This window comes from Thamnophis elegans, chromosome 1 (assembly GCF_009769535.1).
Source record: "Thamnophis elegans isolate rThaEle1 chromosome 1, rThaEle1.pri, whole genome shotgun sequence".
Taxonomy (NCBI): Eukaryota; Metazoa; Chordata; class Lepidosauria; order Squamata; family Colubridae; genus Thamnophis; species Thamnophis elegans.
In genome coordinates, this window is record NC_045541.1 from 182,519,344 (window position 1) to 182,535,970 (window position 16,627).

Sequence of the window (16,627 nt, forward strand, 5' to 3'; positions counted from 1 at the left end):
AAATAACCTGGTCCAATCCATGTAGGGTATTGAAGGTCAAAACTGTACCTTTCATTCCATCTGGAAACAAACCAGCAACCTATGCACTTCATAAGGCAGAGATGTGATGTGCTGTTCTGGGAGCACACATAACTTCCCGCGATGCTGTGTTTTGCACAAACTAAATGCTGTTCAAGATCAGCCCCATGGAGAATTCATTACAACCAGGGCATGAATAATTGTGAACAGACCCTCATGAACCAGGAACGGGTGCAACTGGCACCCAAACACACCTTTGTAAAGGATCTCCTAGATACAACTGCCAACTACACTTTGAGCAGGAGCCAGGAGTTATGAAGGACCTCAGATTATACACTGGACCTGTTTGGGGCAAAGGTGGTAAAATCTCATATCCAGCATTCCAAGTATCATGCAGAATTAAATCAGAGTCCAAGGCAAAATGATCCTTAAAGTTCCAATTTAATAAATCAGACATCTTGGTACATCTGTGGAATCCCAATTCTGGAAGTTACCTAGGATTCCCACACAGTTGAAAATTCATGATCTTGTCCCCACATCCACAAATCCATCACATGGTCCAATCTTCTTCTTCTACGCTGGCATCTCCACCCCCCCTGGTTCTGGGTCAGGTGCTGAGGTGTGGAGACAAAGAATAACCTTGAGCTTCTAGAAAGGAAAACAACACATTCTACCTCTTGCTATCCCCCCCTTTAATGAAAAGGCATACTAAAGATGAAGCTAGAAGAGAGAGTGTGGCAGGCCAAAGATTCTTAAAGGAACCGCTGCAGACCTGACACCCTGATTTCTTCCACCCATCCTGTCAGACCTGCCCTGACTTTAGTCAAGAAAGACCCTTGATTCATTCTGGAGTGAAAATGATACTTTTACTAAAAGCCAAGTGGATTTACAGTATAACAAAGCCAGAACTGACATCCACATAGTAAACTTTCCTGGTTAAATTTCCCTGTCCAGTTTCTCCCCTGGCTATTCCCCTACTGTCCAATTACATTGGAATAAATTGTTTTGTGAACATTCCCTTCAATAGCAGGCTGGTAGGTGAGTTGTTCCAATCCATTCCCAGGGCTTTGACCATTGGATGCCGTCTCTGAAAAGTATGATCAATAGCTCTCTTTCCCTACTCCCATCCGGCTGCCTCCCCCCATAGTTCATAGCAAACAGAGAGCTAGTGGAGGGCTATAAAGCACTGTAAAGTGGCATATGTCTAAGTGCTATTGCTATTGCTAGTGGATGCGAAACTCAAGCCTATGATGACAGCTGTGACACATATCACCAGGCCTCACAAAATGGGAGGTCCTTTGGCAGGCCCTAAAGCTGGGGTCCTTTTATACTGGGGTGCCCATATTGTAGAATCCTCTGCCCCTCCCCACTGCAAAATAACCTGGTTTTGTCACTCCTGAACTTTTAGAGGTCCCTCAAACCTGGTTATCCAGGGGAAGGATCAATCCCTGAAGTGGCTCCTTTACTATTAACTTACCTCCATCCTTGATTCTCTTTTTCTCTTTTTGGCTTGGTTTTATCATTTCCAATTCTTTGGAATAATTATTACATAATGGTTTTCACTAATGATTGTCTTCTTTATTGACCGTTTTTACTGGATTGTTGTACAATGTCCTGAGTCATTTTGTGTGAGATGGGTAACCATATAAATTTGAACAACCAACCAATTTCATCCTTTGCCTTGTGGGTGTAACTAAAACCAGTTTGTCAGACCTGCCCCCCAAAAAATCATTTAGGAAAGGACACCCTTGACTCCAACTGATTGAAGTGAAAATAACGTTTATTAAAGTTGTTGGTTGCAGGAAAGTGAAGTTGACTCTGAAGTCCCCATCACTGATATAAAGAGCCAAACCCATTTTTCCCTATACTGCCCCCCAATGTCCAGTCCGTTGCCACCCAATTCAGGATTACACTGATGTGGAAAACTCTGGGTTGTTTAGGCTGCTGCAATTTCACACCCAGGGCAAGCAGCCTTGAAGTTGCCTGGTGTAATCAGTATGAATAGTGCTGGTCTTCTTCACATGTCAACTCCCACTCCCCATTTTCCACCATTAGACACCCAGGTGTGGATATCCCCTAATGCCTCCCCCTCTCTTTCCCTTCAATGTCAGGACACCAGCAAGGAGACAGGCTGACAACGGAGATCCTGACCCAGTTAAAGTTCAATTTAAACTTTATTAAAGTTGTTGGTTGCAGGAAAGTGAGGTGGACTCTGAAGACCCCATCACTGATATAAAGAGCCAAACCCATCATTCCCTATTCTGCCCTCCAACGTCCAGTCCATTGACACCCAATTCAGGATTACAGTGATGTGGAAAACTCTGGGTTGTTTAGGGTGCTGCAATTTCACACCCAGGTCAAGCAGCCTTGAAGTTGCCTGGTGTAATCAGTATGAACAGTGCTGGTCTTCTTCACATGTCAACTCCCACTCCCCATTTTCCACCATTAGACACTCAGGTGTGGATATCCCCAAATGCCTCCCCCTCTCTTTCCCTTTGATGGCAGGACAGCAGCAAGGAGCCAGGCTGACAATGGAGATCCTGACCCAGTTAAAGCTCCATCTAAACTTTAGTATGATTATTCACACTTACTAGGATACAACTGATTGCCATGGGCCCTCATGGCCCATTAGCATTCATACTACTTAAACAAACTGTGCTCAGGCCAAACTCCATCTTGTTTGCATAGGTTCAGATTCATGGAAGTCAAAAACTCAACTTCAAAGTCCATCTTCTCTGTGGATTAACAATGAAAGACGTAGAGTAAATATGTTTTTCCCTATCTGGCCTGGAAACACAGTCTTAGTGCCAAGTGGGTAGGAGAATTACTTTTCCTTGCAATTACAAATTAAGAATAGTCATTCTTAATGTATCCCCTGTTGATTTCTAGCTACAAAAATCTTCCAAGGTAAAAACTAATTTAAAATATACACTCAGGGTTCTCCAGGTAAGGCAGGACCTGTCATCTTCCCTTGTCTTGCAATGAACTAATTCCTGGTTTGGTGAGACTCAGCTGGCCTTAGTTTTCTCTTTAGTCAAAATCCAAATGCAGGTACAAGAAAGCATGAATGATGATTTAAATTGGCCCCAAGATCAATCAGGCAGAATGGACTGTCTCTATTTTGTAAAACTCTGGTTAGATTCGGACAATTCAGCTTCTGCATAAGCCTTAATTTCTGATCTCGGAGAGAAAGAATGGCTGGGCTGTCTCTCCTGCTGCTGCTGCTGCTGCTGTTTTGCTTCCAATCTCCAGTGAATGCTAAAGGGATGCAAAGAATATGTTTGTTGAAACTGTCTTTCCAGATTAAGGAAATATGGGACTTTTACAGGCATGGTGATTTTATTATTGGTGGGAATTTACTCCTGGAAACTGTTATGGATTCCAGGGTCCCAAACTTTCAAAAAAACCCACGTTCACTTCATTTTACAACTTTGTAAGTTTCACTTGGAGGGGAAAGGATGCAGTTCATTGTTTGCTTTGATTTGTTCTAGTGACGTTCTCAATGTCCTAGTGTAGTTCATATCTTTGTCCAATAAAGAGCCAAACACAAAATAAAAATAGGATAGAATTCTTAGTCTTTCCAGAACTCTTCATCAGAAAGATGACAAACAACGTCAAAAGTGAGGCGGGACAAGCAATTCAAAACTGGGCCAACCTAGTGAAGAAGTTGACTTATGATATTAATTTTGACATAAAATCAATGGAGAAAACTCAAAGAATAGCAATAGCACTATAGCTTATATTCTGCTTTACAGTAACTGACAGCCCTCTCTAAGCAGTTTACAGAGTGAACATATTGCCCCCAACAATTTGGGTCCTCATTTTACCAGCCTCGGAAGGATGGAAAGCTGAGTCAACCTTAGAAAAGCTCAAGCCTTTTCCAGAATGTTATATTGTTCAAAAAACAGTTTTGGGATCAGCAGATCACATGAATAATGACTTTCAGTAAATCCATGCTATGATCCACTCTGGACTTCTTTACTCAGAAATAGTTACCAGACCTCAAAAAGCTGCTGAAAAAGAGAGACCCACATTTGACTAGGTTGCAAAAGGGGCATTTTGGAAATTGTTACAGCCACAGGAACAAAGTATAGAAGGAATGGATGATAAAGGAATATCATATGATCCATATGATCCAACTAACTAAACTAAACTAAACTAATATGATCCATTATGCCTGCCTGCCTGCCTGCCTGCCTGCCTGAATGCCTGCCTGAATGTATGTATGTATGTATGTATGTATGTATGTATGTATGTATGTATGAATGAATGAATGAATGAATGAATGTATATCTAAGCCATTTATGTTTAATTAAGGAACATTTATTAAGAAACTCAGTGAAACATGGTTCTCACTGTTGCAAACAACAATAAAATATGGCAAGACAAACTCCAACACTAGATATACCCCATCTGTAATATTTCTCAATGGTTTTTTCTAAATATAGACCTATATTAAAGAACTACCAGCAGTTCTTAGCCTTGATGTTTGCAGTTACAGAGGTCAACAAGGATCTGGTTCTCCTCCCCAACATCACACTTGGCTTCCAAGTCTATGAAAATAGTAAGATTCAAAAACACATTACATTTTATAGCCTTTCCCTTCTCTCTACACGAGGCCGCATGGTTCCAGGTTATAAATGTGACTGGCAAGACACTCTGTTATCTGTCATTGGAGGTGATAATGCCAAATCCTCAAGTATGATGGCCTCCATCTTCAGCATCCTGAAGGTCCCACAGGTAAGGGGGCTCCATTGGGTGAAGTGTGGAGAAGACAATTAAAAAAAAAACCACTCAGAAATCCTTGAAGAAAGCAAACACATCATGAGTTTGTGATTTAGAGAATCCATGCTATAATTGAATTCATTTTAAAATTTGCTTCAAGATATATTTTTATATAATCCCCAAAAGAGCATAAGAAAGTTCTGGAATGGTTTCTGGTTTTCTTTCCAATTTTCATAAAAGTATAATCAACCTTTCAGTGCAGTTTATTGTCTCTGACAGGTTGATATATATTGGCTATTGATATGTCACCGCCAGGCAAACTATGTTACTGGCAGCTCTTCCTAAGAAGTGAAAGAGGTTGAACCTGCCACTCAAAATGAGTCAGCTTGACTGGTAGGGCCAACAATCACACAATGATGAGCCCCAAAGTCACCACAAAACTTTACTTTTATTCTGACCCAGGATTCCTTAGATAGCAAGAAGCAAAGTCTTGGACTCTTATTTACACCTCTGTGAATTCCTTTAATTCACAGTGAGCAAGGCTTTAGCAAGCAGTCATACAGTTATGACCCCCCCCCCCCAAAATGTCACCACAAAACTTTATTTTATCTCATTCTCCAGCTTGGTGTTGGCTTTGAACTCACTCAGGGAGACAGAAGAGTTTATCCTTCCTTCTTCCGGATTAATCCCAAGGAATCTCCTCAGTACATGGGCTTAGTCCAGCTGCTCCTGTATTTCCAGTGGAACTGGGTTGGATTTTTGGCCTCTGAAAGTCTCTATGGAGAATCTTTCATCTCATCTCTGATGCCGATGCTCAAGGAGAAGGAGATCTGCCTGGCCTATGCAGAAATGTTGGCATATGATGCCCTTATGACTATAATGCACAAACTTAATTTATATTATAAAACATGGCTTAAAGCTGAAGTGATTATTTTATTTGTAGATTCTACTATTATTGCAAATTTGTTGTTATTTCTGTCTATTTACAAAAAACATGGCTTAATATCACTACGGAATGTTTGGATCCTATCTTCTCAATGGAAATTTACTATGATGGGGGATGTCTTGGAAAGCATAAAGACCATGCATGGGGCCTTGCATTTTAGGGACCACACTGGTGATGTCAGAGAATTCAATCAGTTCCTCCTGTCTTTAGACCCTTTGAATTCACAACTAGATACTTTTCTTCCAGAATGGTGGGAAAGGGTCTTTGGCTGCCATATCCCTAAACCAGGCAAGGTCCCTCCAAAATGGAAAAAACAATGTACAGGAAAGGAGAATTTACAGAATCTGCCATTTTTCATTTTTGAAACAAGCATGACAGGTGAGAGTTACAATATCTACAATGCTGTTTATGTTGTGGCCCATGCACTACATGCCATGTATGGATCAGGAAGGCGACCATCCATGATGAGGCATAGAAAGAAGATCTCAAATGTCCAGTCATGGCAGGTAATTTATCTGACTTCTTATTGGGTCCACAGACTCTTAAAGCTTTTCATATGGATTTCTTGATTATTGGTTAAATATGCATATGTTACCATATCACGATATCTCAGTAAATAAAAACAGAAATTATTAAAAAGCAATGTTATGAATGGAATATAATGTTAAGTTTGAAATGGGGGGGGGGAGATAACTGAGATCAATTGTGTGTGTTGTATTTGAGCTGATAAATAAATAAAGGGAGACTAGTATAGATCTATTTCAAGCTATTTAGCTCTCATCAGCTAGCCATACCCTTACTGGGATTTGAACCTGTGCTGTATTACATATTAAGCAGTTGTGTTAACCACCAAGACACAAGGTTCTCCTCCTTTATCAGCTGAGCCAGGGAAATAGGTATGTATTTAGTGTCACAACCCCTGGTATGCCCAAATATGGGAGGAAGCATACTGCTTCCTTTCTCTGTCTATCGGCTCATCACAAGAGACCATCCAGACAGAAAGCCAATATTTTTACTGTTGCCTTTGTTACATTTGTGTTGTATTTGAGCTGATAAATAAATAAAGGGGGACTAGTGTAGATCTATTTCAAGATATTTAGCTCTCATCAGCTAGCCATACCCTTACTGGGATTTGAACCTGTGCTGTACTACATATTAAGCAGTTGTTTTAACCACTAAGACAAATCCCAGTAAGGGTATGGCTAGCTGATGAGAGCTAAATAGCTTGAAATAGATCTATACTAGTCTCCCTTTATTTATTTATCAGCTCAAATACAACACAAATGTAACAAAGGCAACAGTAAAAATATTGGCTTTCTGTCTGGATGGTCTCTTGTGATGAGCTGATAGACAGAGAAAGGAAGCAGTAGGCTTCCTCCCATATTTTGGCATACCAGGGGTTGTGACACTAAATAAATAAATACATACATACATACATATATACACACACACACACATACATATACATACATATATATACATACACACGTACATACATACAGTGTGTGTGTGTGTGTGTGTGTGTGTATGCGTGAATGTATACACATTCACATCATAGAAATGCCTAGTGATAAAACAAAAAGCATTGTATTGTTGGTAAATGAATCAAATATTTGGTGTAACTCCTGATAGTTCAGATCTGCACTAAGATGTTATGAGGAGTCCTTGGTGCTCTTTGAGTTTGCTTGTTTTCTTTCAGACGTTTCATTACCCAAACTAGGTAACATCATCAGTGCTAGTTTGGGTAAGGAAACATCTGCAAGAAAACAAGCCAACTCAAAAAGGACCAAGGACTCCTCAGATCAACCCCGAGCTACACATATTCACTTTTATTTAGTGTTACTCTAGTTTGCTCAAGTCTCCACCTAAGGAAACTCTCTAGCTTCTCAGAGATACAGCCATCTACTAAGATGATGGCCATCACAGAATGATACAGGCTATGAGGTCTCATTTGTGGCTTTCAGCCAAGTGCCTCAATTTCTGAAGATCCCTTTTCTTTCAGATTCTTCCCTATTTGAGGAAGGTCCAATTCAACAACAGTGCTGGAGATGACGTCCAGCTCTCAGAAGATGGACTGGGATCTGCCCGTTATGATCTTCTCAACTGGGTTCTCCTCCCCAATGAATCACTTGTCTCTGTGAAAATTGAGCAAATAGATCCTGAAACTCCTCTAGGCCAGGATTTGAATATTAATTCTGATGCAATTGTCTGGGCCCCAAAGGTGAGCTAGAAGGAAATGTAAATTTGGGGAAAGAGTCAATCTCTCCTGAAGATGCAGAACACTTTCTAATTGGTAAATTAGTCTATGAAGTCTGGCAATAGGGCAGTTATTTGATGAAAAAACTGATTTTTTGCATAATATATTCGAGGTGTAAATTATAGTAGTCCCATGAAGATGTGGAATTGTGAAGGACTCCTGCTTGAAACCCAGGATGCAATTAGAGCAAGTAACAGTGATTTCCATGGATCATTCCTGCTCATTAGGGCCCACATGATTCTATTTTAGGGAAACGCTGTAGCTCAATGATATAAGGCCGGAGTTGCCATTTCCTGAATCCATTGATGGGTCAGGAGAGAAGCATGTTCATTTCTTAGGCCAACAAAAGCATTTCTTTTTTCTCTTTCAGAAGGTGCCATTTGCCAGGTGTGGCCTGAAGAGGTGCCAGGCAGGAGAGAGGAGAAGAGTTCCAGAGGGCCAGCCGGTTTGCTGCTACCAATGTGTCTCTTGTCCAGAAGGAGCCATTTCTAATCAGACAGGTAGAGTACCATTCAAATATAGATCTTCCAGGATTAAGATATCCATTCAGTAGATCACAATATTTGTTGTTGCTTTAGTTTTTGGTTTTATTTCAAAATATCCAGGTTTCTGCAGCACCTTTTGGTCATAGAATATAGAGTAATAGAGTTGAAAGGGACCGTGGAGGTCTTCTAATCCAATCCCCTGCTCTAGCAAAAGACCCTATACCATCTCACACAAATGGTTGTTCAGTCCCTTTTTGTAAATTTTCATTAATGGAGCACCCACAAGTCCTGAAGGCAGCCTATTCCATTGGTTGAGAGCTCTTACCATTAGGAAATCTCTCCTTAGTTCTAGGTTGCTTCTCTCCTTGGTTACTTTCCATCCATTGTTTCTCCTCTTGCTTCTGGTGTTTTAATTTAGTTTAATTTTTTTTCTTTGTTAAACAAGTAAAAAATGTGAAAGATAAAACGAAAAATAATTTGATCCTTTCATCTTTGTAGGAGCTCTTCAAATATTGGAACACTTCCATCCTGCAGCCTAGTCTATGGATCTCAACTGCGCTTCCTCCGACCCAATTCCATTTTTTCTAGTTAATGCAGGATAGTTTTAGGATAAATTTTACAGCTTCCCTATTAGCTTTTTCACTTCTATTGTCACATCTAATGGAGAAAACCAACTTTTATTTCTTATTTTATTTCTTATTTTTTATTTTTTTTATTTTTTAACAAATGTAACAAAAAGGCAACAGTAAAAATATTGGGTTTCTGCCTCGATGGCCTCTTGTGACGAGCCGAAGGACAGAGAATGGAAGTAGTGATCTTCCTCCCATATTTGGGCATACCAGGGGTTGTAAAAAATAAAATAAAATAAATCTAATAGATACCTTTCACCCTGGCTTCGCCTGGGTGAAATAAGAGCCGAGGTGGCGCAGTGGTTAAATGCAGCACTGCAGGCTACTTCAGCTGACTGCAGTTCTGCAGTTCGGCTGTTCAAATCTCACCGGCTCAGGGTTGACTCAGCCTTCCATCCTTCCGAGGTGGGTAAAATGAGGACCCGGATTGTTGTTGGGGGCAATATGCTGACTCTGTAAACCGCTTAGAGAGGGCTGAAAGCCCTATGAAGCGGTATATAAGTCTAACTGCTATTGCTATAAGAGCCTGTGGCCTAATGGCTAAGAGCCTGTGGCCTAATGGCTAAGATGTCTGCCTAAGTATGTAATATAGCCCAGGTTCAAATCCCAGTAAGGGTATGGCTAGCTGATGAGAGCTAAATAGCTTGAAATAGATCTATACTAGTCTCCCTTTATTTATTTATTTATTTATCAGCACAAATACAACAAAATGTAACAAAAAGGCAACAGTAAAAATATTGGGTTTCTGCCTCGATGGCCTCTTGTGACGAGCCGAAGGACAGAGAATGGAAGTAGTGATCTTCCTCCCATATTTGGGCATACCAGGGGTTGTAAAAAATAAAATAAAATAAATCTAATAGATACCTTTCACCCTGGCTTCGCCTGGGTGAAATAAGAGCCGAGGTGGCGCAGTGGTTAAATGCAGCACTGCAGGCTACTTCAGCTGACTGCAGTTCTGCAGTTCGGCTGTTCAAATCTCACCGGCTCAGGGTTGACTCAGCCTTCCATCCTTCCGAGGTGGGTAAAATGAGGACCCGGATTGTTGTTGGGGGCAATATGCTGACTCTGTAAACCGCTTAGAGAGGGCTGAAAGCCCTATGAAGCGGTATATAAGTCTAACTGCTATTGCTATAAGAGCCTGTGGCCTAATGGCTAAGAGCCTGTGGCCTAATGGCTAAGATGTCTGCCTAAGTATGTAATATAGCCCAGGTTCAAATCCCAGTAAGGGTATGGCTAGCTGATGAGAGCTAAATAGCTTGAAATAGATCTATACTAGTCTCCCTTTATTTATTTATTTATTTATCAGCACAAATACAACAAAATGTAACAAAAAGGCAACAGTAAAAATATTGGGTTTCTGCCTCGATGGCCTCTTGTGACGAGCCGAAGGACAGAGAATGGAAGTAGTGATCTTCCTCCCATATTTGGGCATACCAGGGGTTGTAAAAAATAAAATAAAAAAATCTAATAGATACCTTTCACCCTGGCTTCGCCTGGGTGAAATAAGAGCCGAGGTGGCGCAGTGGTTAAATGCAGCACTGCAGGCTACTTCAGCTGACTGCAGTTCTGCAGTTCGGCTGTTCAAATCTCACCGGCTCAGGGTTGACTCAGCCTTCCATCCTTCCGAGGTGGGTAAAATGAGGACCTGGATTGTTGTTGGGGGCAATATGCTGACTCTGTAAACCGCTTAGAGAGGGCTGAAAGCCCTATGAAGCGGTATATAAGTCTAACTGCTATTGCTATAAGAGCCTGTGGCCTAATGGCTAAGAGCCTGTGGCCTAATGGCTAAGATGTCTGCCTAAGTATGTAATATAGCCCAGGTTCAAATCCCAGTAAGGGTATGGCTAGCTGATGAGAGCTAAATAGCTTGAAATAGATCTATACTAGTCTCCCTTTATTTATTTATTTATTTATCAGCACAAATACAACAAAATGTAACAAAAAGGCAACAGTAAAAATATTGGGTTTCTGCCTGGATGGTCTCTTGTGATGAGCCGAAAGACAGAGAATGGAAGTAGTGATCTTCCTCCCATATTTGGGCATACCAGGGGTTGTAAAAAAAATCTAATATATATATATACACACACACATACACACACACACACACACACACACACACACACATGTTGTATTTGTGCTGATAAATAAATAAAGGGAGACTAGTATAGATCTATTTCAAGCTATTTAGCTCTCATCAGCTAGCCATACCCTTACTGGGATTTGAACCTGTGGTGTATTGCATCCTAGGCAGATGTGTTAACCACCAAGCCACAGAGCTCAACTCCTTATCAGCTGTGCCGGGGTGAAAGGTATCTATTTTAGAGTAGTGAATGGAAGGTTCGATTCCCAGTAAGGGTATGGCTAGCTGATGAGAGCTAAATAGCTTGAAATAGATCTATACTAGTCTCCCTTTATTTATTTATCAGCACAAATAAAAAACACATATATAACAAAGGCAACAGTAAAAATATTGGGTTTCTGTCGTGATGGACTTTTGTGACGAGCCGATTGACAGATGATGGAAGCAGTTAGCTTCCTCCCATAATTGGGGCTTACCAGGGGTTGTGACTCTAAATATATACCTTCTTCCCTGGCTTCAGCTGATAAGGAGGAGACCTGTGGCATAATGGCTAAGACGTTTGCCTAAGATGCAATACAGCACAGGTTCGAATCCCAGTAAGGGTATGGCTAGCTGATGAGAGCTAAATAGCTTGAAATAGATCTATACTAGTCTCCCTTTATTTATTTATTTATTTATCAGCACAAATACAACAAAATGTAACAAAAAGGCAACAGTAAAAATATTGGGTTTCTGCCTGGATGGTCTCTTGTGATGAGCCGAAAGACAGAGAATGGAAGTAGTGATCTTCCTCCCATATTTGGGCATACCAGGGGTTGTAAAAAAAATCTAATATATATATATATACACACACACATACACACACACACACACACACACACACACACATGTTGTATTTGTGCTGATAAATAAATAAAGGGAGACTAGTATAGATCTATTTCAAGCTATTTAGCTCTCATCAGCTAGCCATACCCTTACTGGGATTTGAACCTGTGGTGTATTGCATCCTAGGCAGATGTGTTAACCACCAAGCCACAGAGCTCAACTCCTTATCAGCTGTGCCGGGGTGAAAGGTATCTATTTTAGAGTAGTGAATGGAAGGTTCGATTCCCAGTAAGGGTATGGCTAGCTGATGAGAGCTAAATAGCTTGAAATAGATCTATACTAGTCTCCCTTTATTTATTTATCAGCACAAATAAAAAACACATATATAACAAAGGCAACAGTAAAAATATTGGGTTTCTGTCGTGATGGACTTTTGTGACGAGCCGATTGACAGATGATGGAAGCAGTTAGCTTCCTCCCATAATTGGGGCTTACCAGGGGTTGTGACTCTAAATATATACCTTCTTCCCTGGCTTCAGCTGATAAGGAGGAGACCTGTGGCATAATGGCTAAGACGTTTGCCTAAGATGCAATACAGCACAGGTTCGAATCCCAGTAAGGGTATGGCTAGCTGATGAGAGCTAAATAGCTTGAAATAGATCTATACTAGTCTCCCTTTATTTATTTATCAGCACAAATAAAACACAAATATAACAAAGGCAACAGTAAAAATATTGGGTCTCTGTCGTGATGGACTCTTGTGACGAGCCGATTGACAGATGATGGAAGCAGTTAGCTTCCTCCCATAATTGGGGCTTACCAGGGGTTGTGACTCTAAATATATACCTTCTTCCCTGGCTTCAGCTGATAAGGAGGAGACCTGTGGCATAATGGCTAAGACGTTTGCCTAAGATGCAATACAGCACAGGTTTGAATCCCAGTAAGGGTATGGCTAGCTGATGAGAGCTAAATAGCTTGAAATAGATCTATACTAGTCTCCCTTTATTTATTTATCAGCACAAATAAAACACAAATATAACAAAGGCAACAGTAAAAATATTGGGTCTCTGTCGTGATGGACTCTTGTGACGAGCCGATTGACAGATGATGTAAATATATAATGTATGTATGTATGTATGTATGTATGTATGTATGTATGTATATAATTTTTAAACAAACAAAAACAATAAAACACATACAACCTTCTTCCATTTCATATAGCGTGTTGTTTGGTTACAGGTTTTTGTGCATTCTTTCCATAATCATCATTTACTTAAATATCAAATCACAAATTATCCAATAAATAAACATAAGTACATTCTTATCATGATATATCAATTATTCAACTGTGATTGTTATACATCAAATTAAAACAAGACATTCTAAGTATTGGGTTCATACATACAACCTCATTATGCATCAATAGTTCAACACCAATTATTATTCCTTCTTTTTCAACAAATTATTCTATATATTGAAATCATACATACAAAGATTGTTCCATTACATCATTCTAGTCTATTTAACAACGCAAAACCATTATACTATTAGATATATTGCTCTATTGTTTTTAATATATAAAAAGTTCTCCAATGTTTTCCATTACCATAATTTTTTGTCTAACCAAATCTCAAACCTTGTAAAATTGTTCATATTCTTGTTCTCTAATTTCAAATGTCAATTTGCTCATTTCTGCACATTCCATTATTTTTTGAATAGTTTCCTCCTGCATTGGTATGTACGGATCTGAGCGATTTTATCCTGCAGATACTGAACAAATTCTTCAGCCCTACCCTGCAAGGGGTCTTCCCCAGCTCCTTGGTTAAGTAAGGAGCGGGTCACCCTAAACAGGGCAGCTGGGCAGTTATCTGCGGACGTGATAAGTGTGGAAAAATGTTGCCGTTTTGCTGCTTTTATCGCCACTAAGTAGGATTTAATATGAATTCTTATTAGTGTTTGATCAGATTCAGACCAGCTGGCCCTCCAACCACTCTCTAGGCATCTTTTCTGGCCTTTCATCTCCCAGAGCTCCTCGGTAAACCAGGGTGCTACCCGGGATCGCCACCGGGTCAGAGGCCGCAAAGGCACAACATTATCCAAAGCCCCAATAGCCGCCCTATCCCAGGCTTCCACTAGGGCTTCAGTTGAGTTGTGAGCAAGGGATTCAGGAAAAGCTCCATCAGGAACTTTGCAGGGTCCATCAGGCACCTGGGGCAGAACCATCTAGTCAGTTCCACCTCCCTGCGGTGAGGGATAGCAGTATGGAAGTCAAGCCTGATGAGGAAATGATCCAACCATGACAAGGGTTGGATAGAAATATCCCCTAAATCTAGATCATTCATCCACTGTCCAGAGACAAAAATCAGGTCGAGCATGTGTCTCCTGTTATGGGTGGGGTCTTGAATTAACTGAGTTAGGTCCATAGCAATCATGGAAGCCATTAACTCCCGAGCTGACTCGGATGTCTCGCCAATGGAAGGCAGATTGAAATCTCCCAGGATCATAAGCCTGTAGAAATCAACTGCCAATCCAGCTAACACATCCAGCAGCTCTGGCAGGGCCAATATAAAATAGCAGGGAGACAGGTACATAACAAAAAGGCCCACCTGAACTCCAAGGCCCCATTTCACAAAAAGGGACTTACACCCGCCTATCTGAGGCACAGTAACCTCCTGAGGTTATCATGTGGATTGGCCACAACAGAAATGGGATAGTCAGGGATGTGGCTCGCTCCTGAAATCCTTTGACAAAAACTCTTAATTTCAGATGCAGCTCACTGTGAACCCTGCCCAGAAGACCAATATCCCAATAAGGAGAAGGACCAATGCATTGCCAAGAAGATCCACTTCCTTGCCTATCAAGAGACCCTGGGATACACTTTGGCTTCTCTAGCTCTTTTCCTTTCTCTGATCACATCTGCAGTACTGGTGATTTTCCGTAAACATCATGACACACCAATAGTCAAGGCTAACAACCGAGATCTCACCTACATCCTCCTGGTCTCCCTTCTGCTCTGCTTCCTCTCTTCCTTCCTTTTCATTGGTCGACCTGGGAAGCTCACCTGTCTCTTTCAACAAGCTGCCTTTGCCATTCTCTTTTCCCTTGCAGTTTCCTCTGTCTTGGCAAAAACCGTCATGGTGGTTTTGGCATTCATGGCCACCAAGCCTGGAAACAGGACAAGGAAATTCTTAGGAAAATCACTCACCAACTCCATTGTCTTAGGCTGTCCCTTGGTCCAAGCACTTATTTGTACCATTTGGCTGAGAACGTCTCCCCCATTTCTCAACTTGGACTTCCACTCCTTGTTTGGAGAAATCATCTTAGAATGTAAAGAAGGCTCAGCTTTAATGTTTTACACTGTCCTTGGCTATCTGGGTTTTTTGGCCCTCAACAGTTTCACTGTAGCCTTTCTGGCTAGAAAATTGCCTGACAGCTTTAATGAAGCCAAATTCATTACTTTTAGCATGCTGGTCTTTTGCAGTGTTTGGATCACTTTCCTCCCCACCTACCTGAGTACCAAAGGGAAGTTCATGGTGGTTGTGGAGATCTTCTCTATCTTGGCCTCTGGGGCTGCTCTCTTGGCTTGTATCTTTTTCCCCAAATGCTACATTATTCTACTGAGGCCCCATCTTAACTGTAGGGAAAATATGATAAGAAACAAAAATATCTAACTAAATCATTGATAGGCCTTGGTTATATCTCTTTGTTAGTTATGCTAATATGTGATGATATTTCTAAAGCATGCTGACATGTAATGAAGGACCATCTTCTCTGTGGTTCTCCACAGAGTAGCTCAGGGTTGAACTGTGGGGTCCTTGGGTGCCCTCTGTGCTTGGTAGTTTCTGTGGAGATGTTTTGTTACCCAACTAGGAAACCTCATCAGTGGTACCCTTAGAGAGAAGTTGTTGTACTGCATTGCCATCTGAAATGGAGAAAATTGGAAGTCTGCTTTGTTTTATATTTATCTTATGCAATTTTTCTTTGTATCAATTTTTAATCTTTACCCCCTTCTTCTTTTTGCTTTTATGTTAGTTTGTACTTAATTTTTAAAAAATGAATAAAGAAAGCATTTTTATAATAATGTGTTATTGGTGCCTACTCATTTGTGCCTCAAGTGAGAATTCTGAGCTGAAGCCTTCAGTGATTACAAACACAAATGACATTTGGATTAGAAGTTCCAGAAGATTAGTACTCAAGACCCAGCATGGGGTCTGCAACACAAAGCTAATAAAGACCACAAAGTTGATCAAATTGATTTCCAGTTAGATCGATTAAGTGCTTCCATTCTGGTGCTCATTTTTTTACTTTCTGCAGCCGTCATTTAGGGTACACTGGTAAAAAGCCAAATATCAACCCAAAATTCTGGCCCATGGTTTTCACCCTGCCTTCAGGGATTTCTTAACTGCTGCTCATAATTTAACAAACCCTGCATGCCACAGGGCTAGGTTATTTGTGGGACTGCCTTGCCCTGAGGACATCTAGCCATCTTACCAGGTCAGGTAGGGTTAACAAGCTTCTAGTCCCTTCCCCTAAATGTTACTGTTTCATAAGAACTGGGGTAGAGTTCATATAATATGCACACCTTTCCCATGGTAGCACTTGACTTATGGAACTCTCTACCTATGAAGTTCAACAAACTGCTGCTAACTCAGATTTCCATAA

General features: G+C 40.7%; 1 protein-coding gene across 1 annotated transcript in view; it reads left to right on the top strand.

Moving 5' to 3' along the window:
* Window positions 1-15,636, top strand: part of LOC116506741 (vomeronasal type-2 receptor 26-like) — a 22,474-nt gene extending 6,838 nt beyond the window's left edge. Inside the window, exons 3-9 of the mRNA XM_032214639.1 lie at window positions 2,707-2,780; window positions 2,908-2,925; window positions 4,467-4,758; window positions 5,365-5,598; window positions 7,692-7,910; window positions 13,992-14,049; window positions 14,732-15,636. Of these exons, the coding sequence (XP_032070530.1) occupies window positions 2,707-2,780; window positions 2,908-2,925; window positions 4,467-4,758; window positions 5,365-5,598; window positions 7,692-7,910; window positions 13,992-14,049; window positions 14,732-15,636 (1,800 nt within the window). The remainder of the gene's footprint in view (window positions 1-2,706; window positions 2,781-2,907; window positions 2,926-4,466; window positions 4,759-5,364; window positions 5,599-7,691; window positions 7,911-13,991; window positions 14,050-14,731) is intronic.
* Window positions 15,637-16,627: the final 991 nt, after the last annotated feature.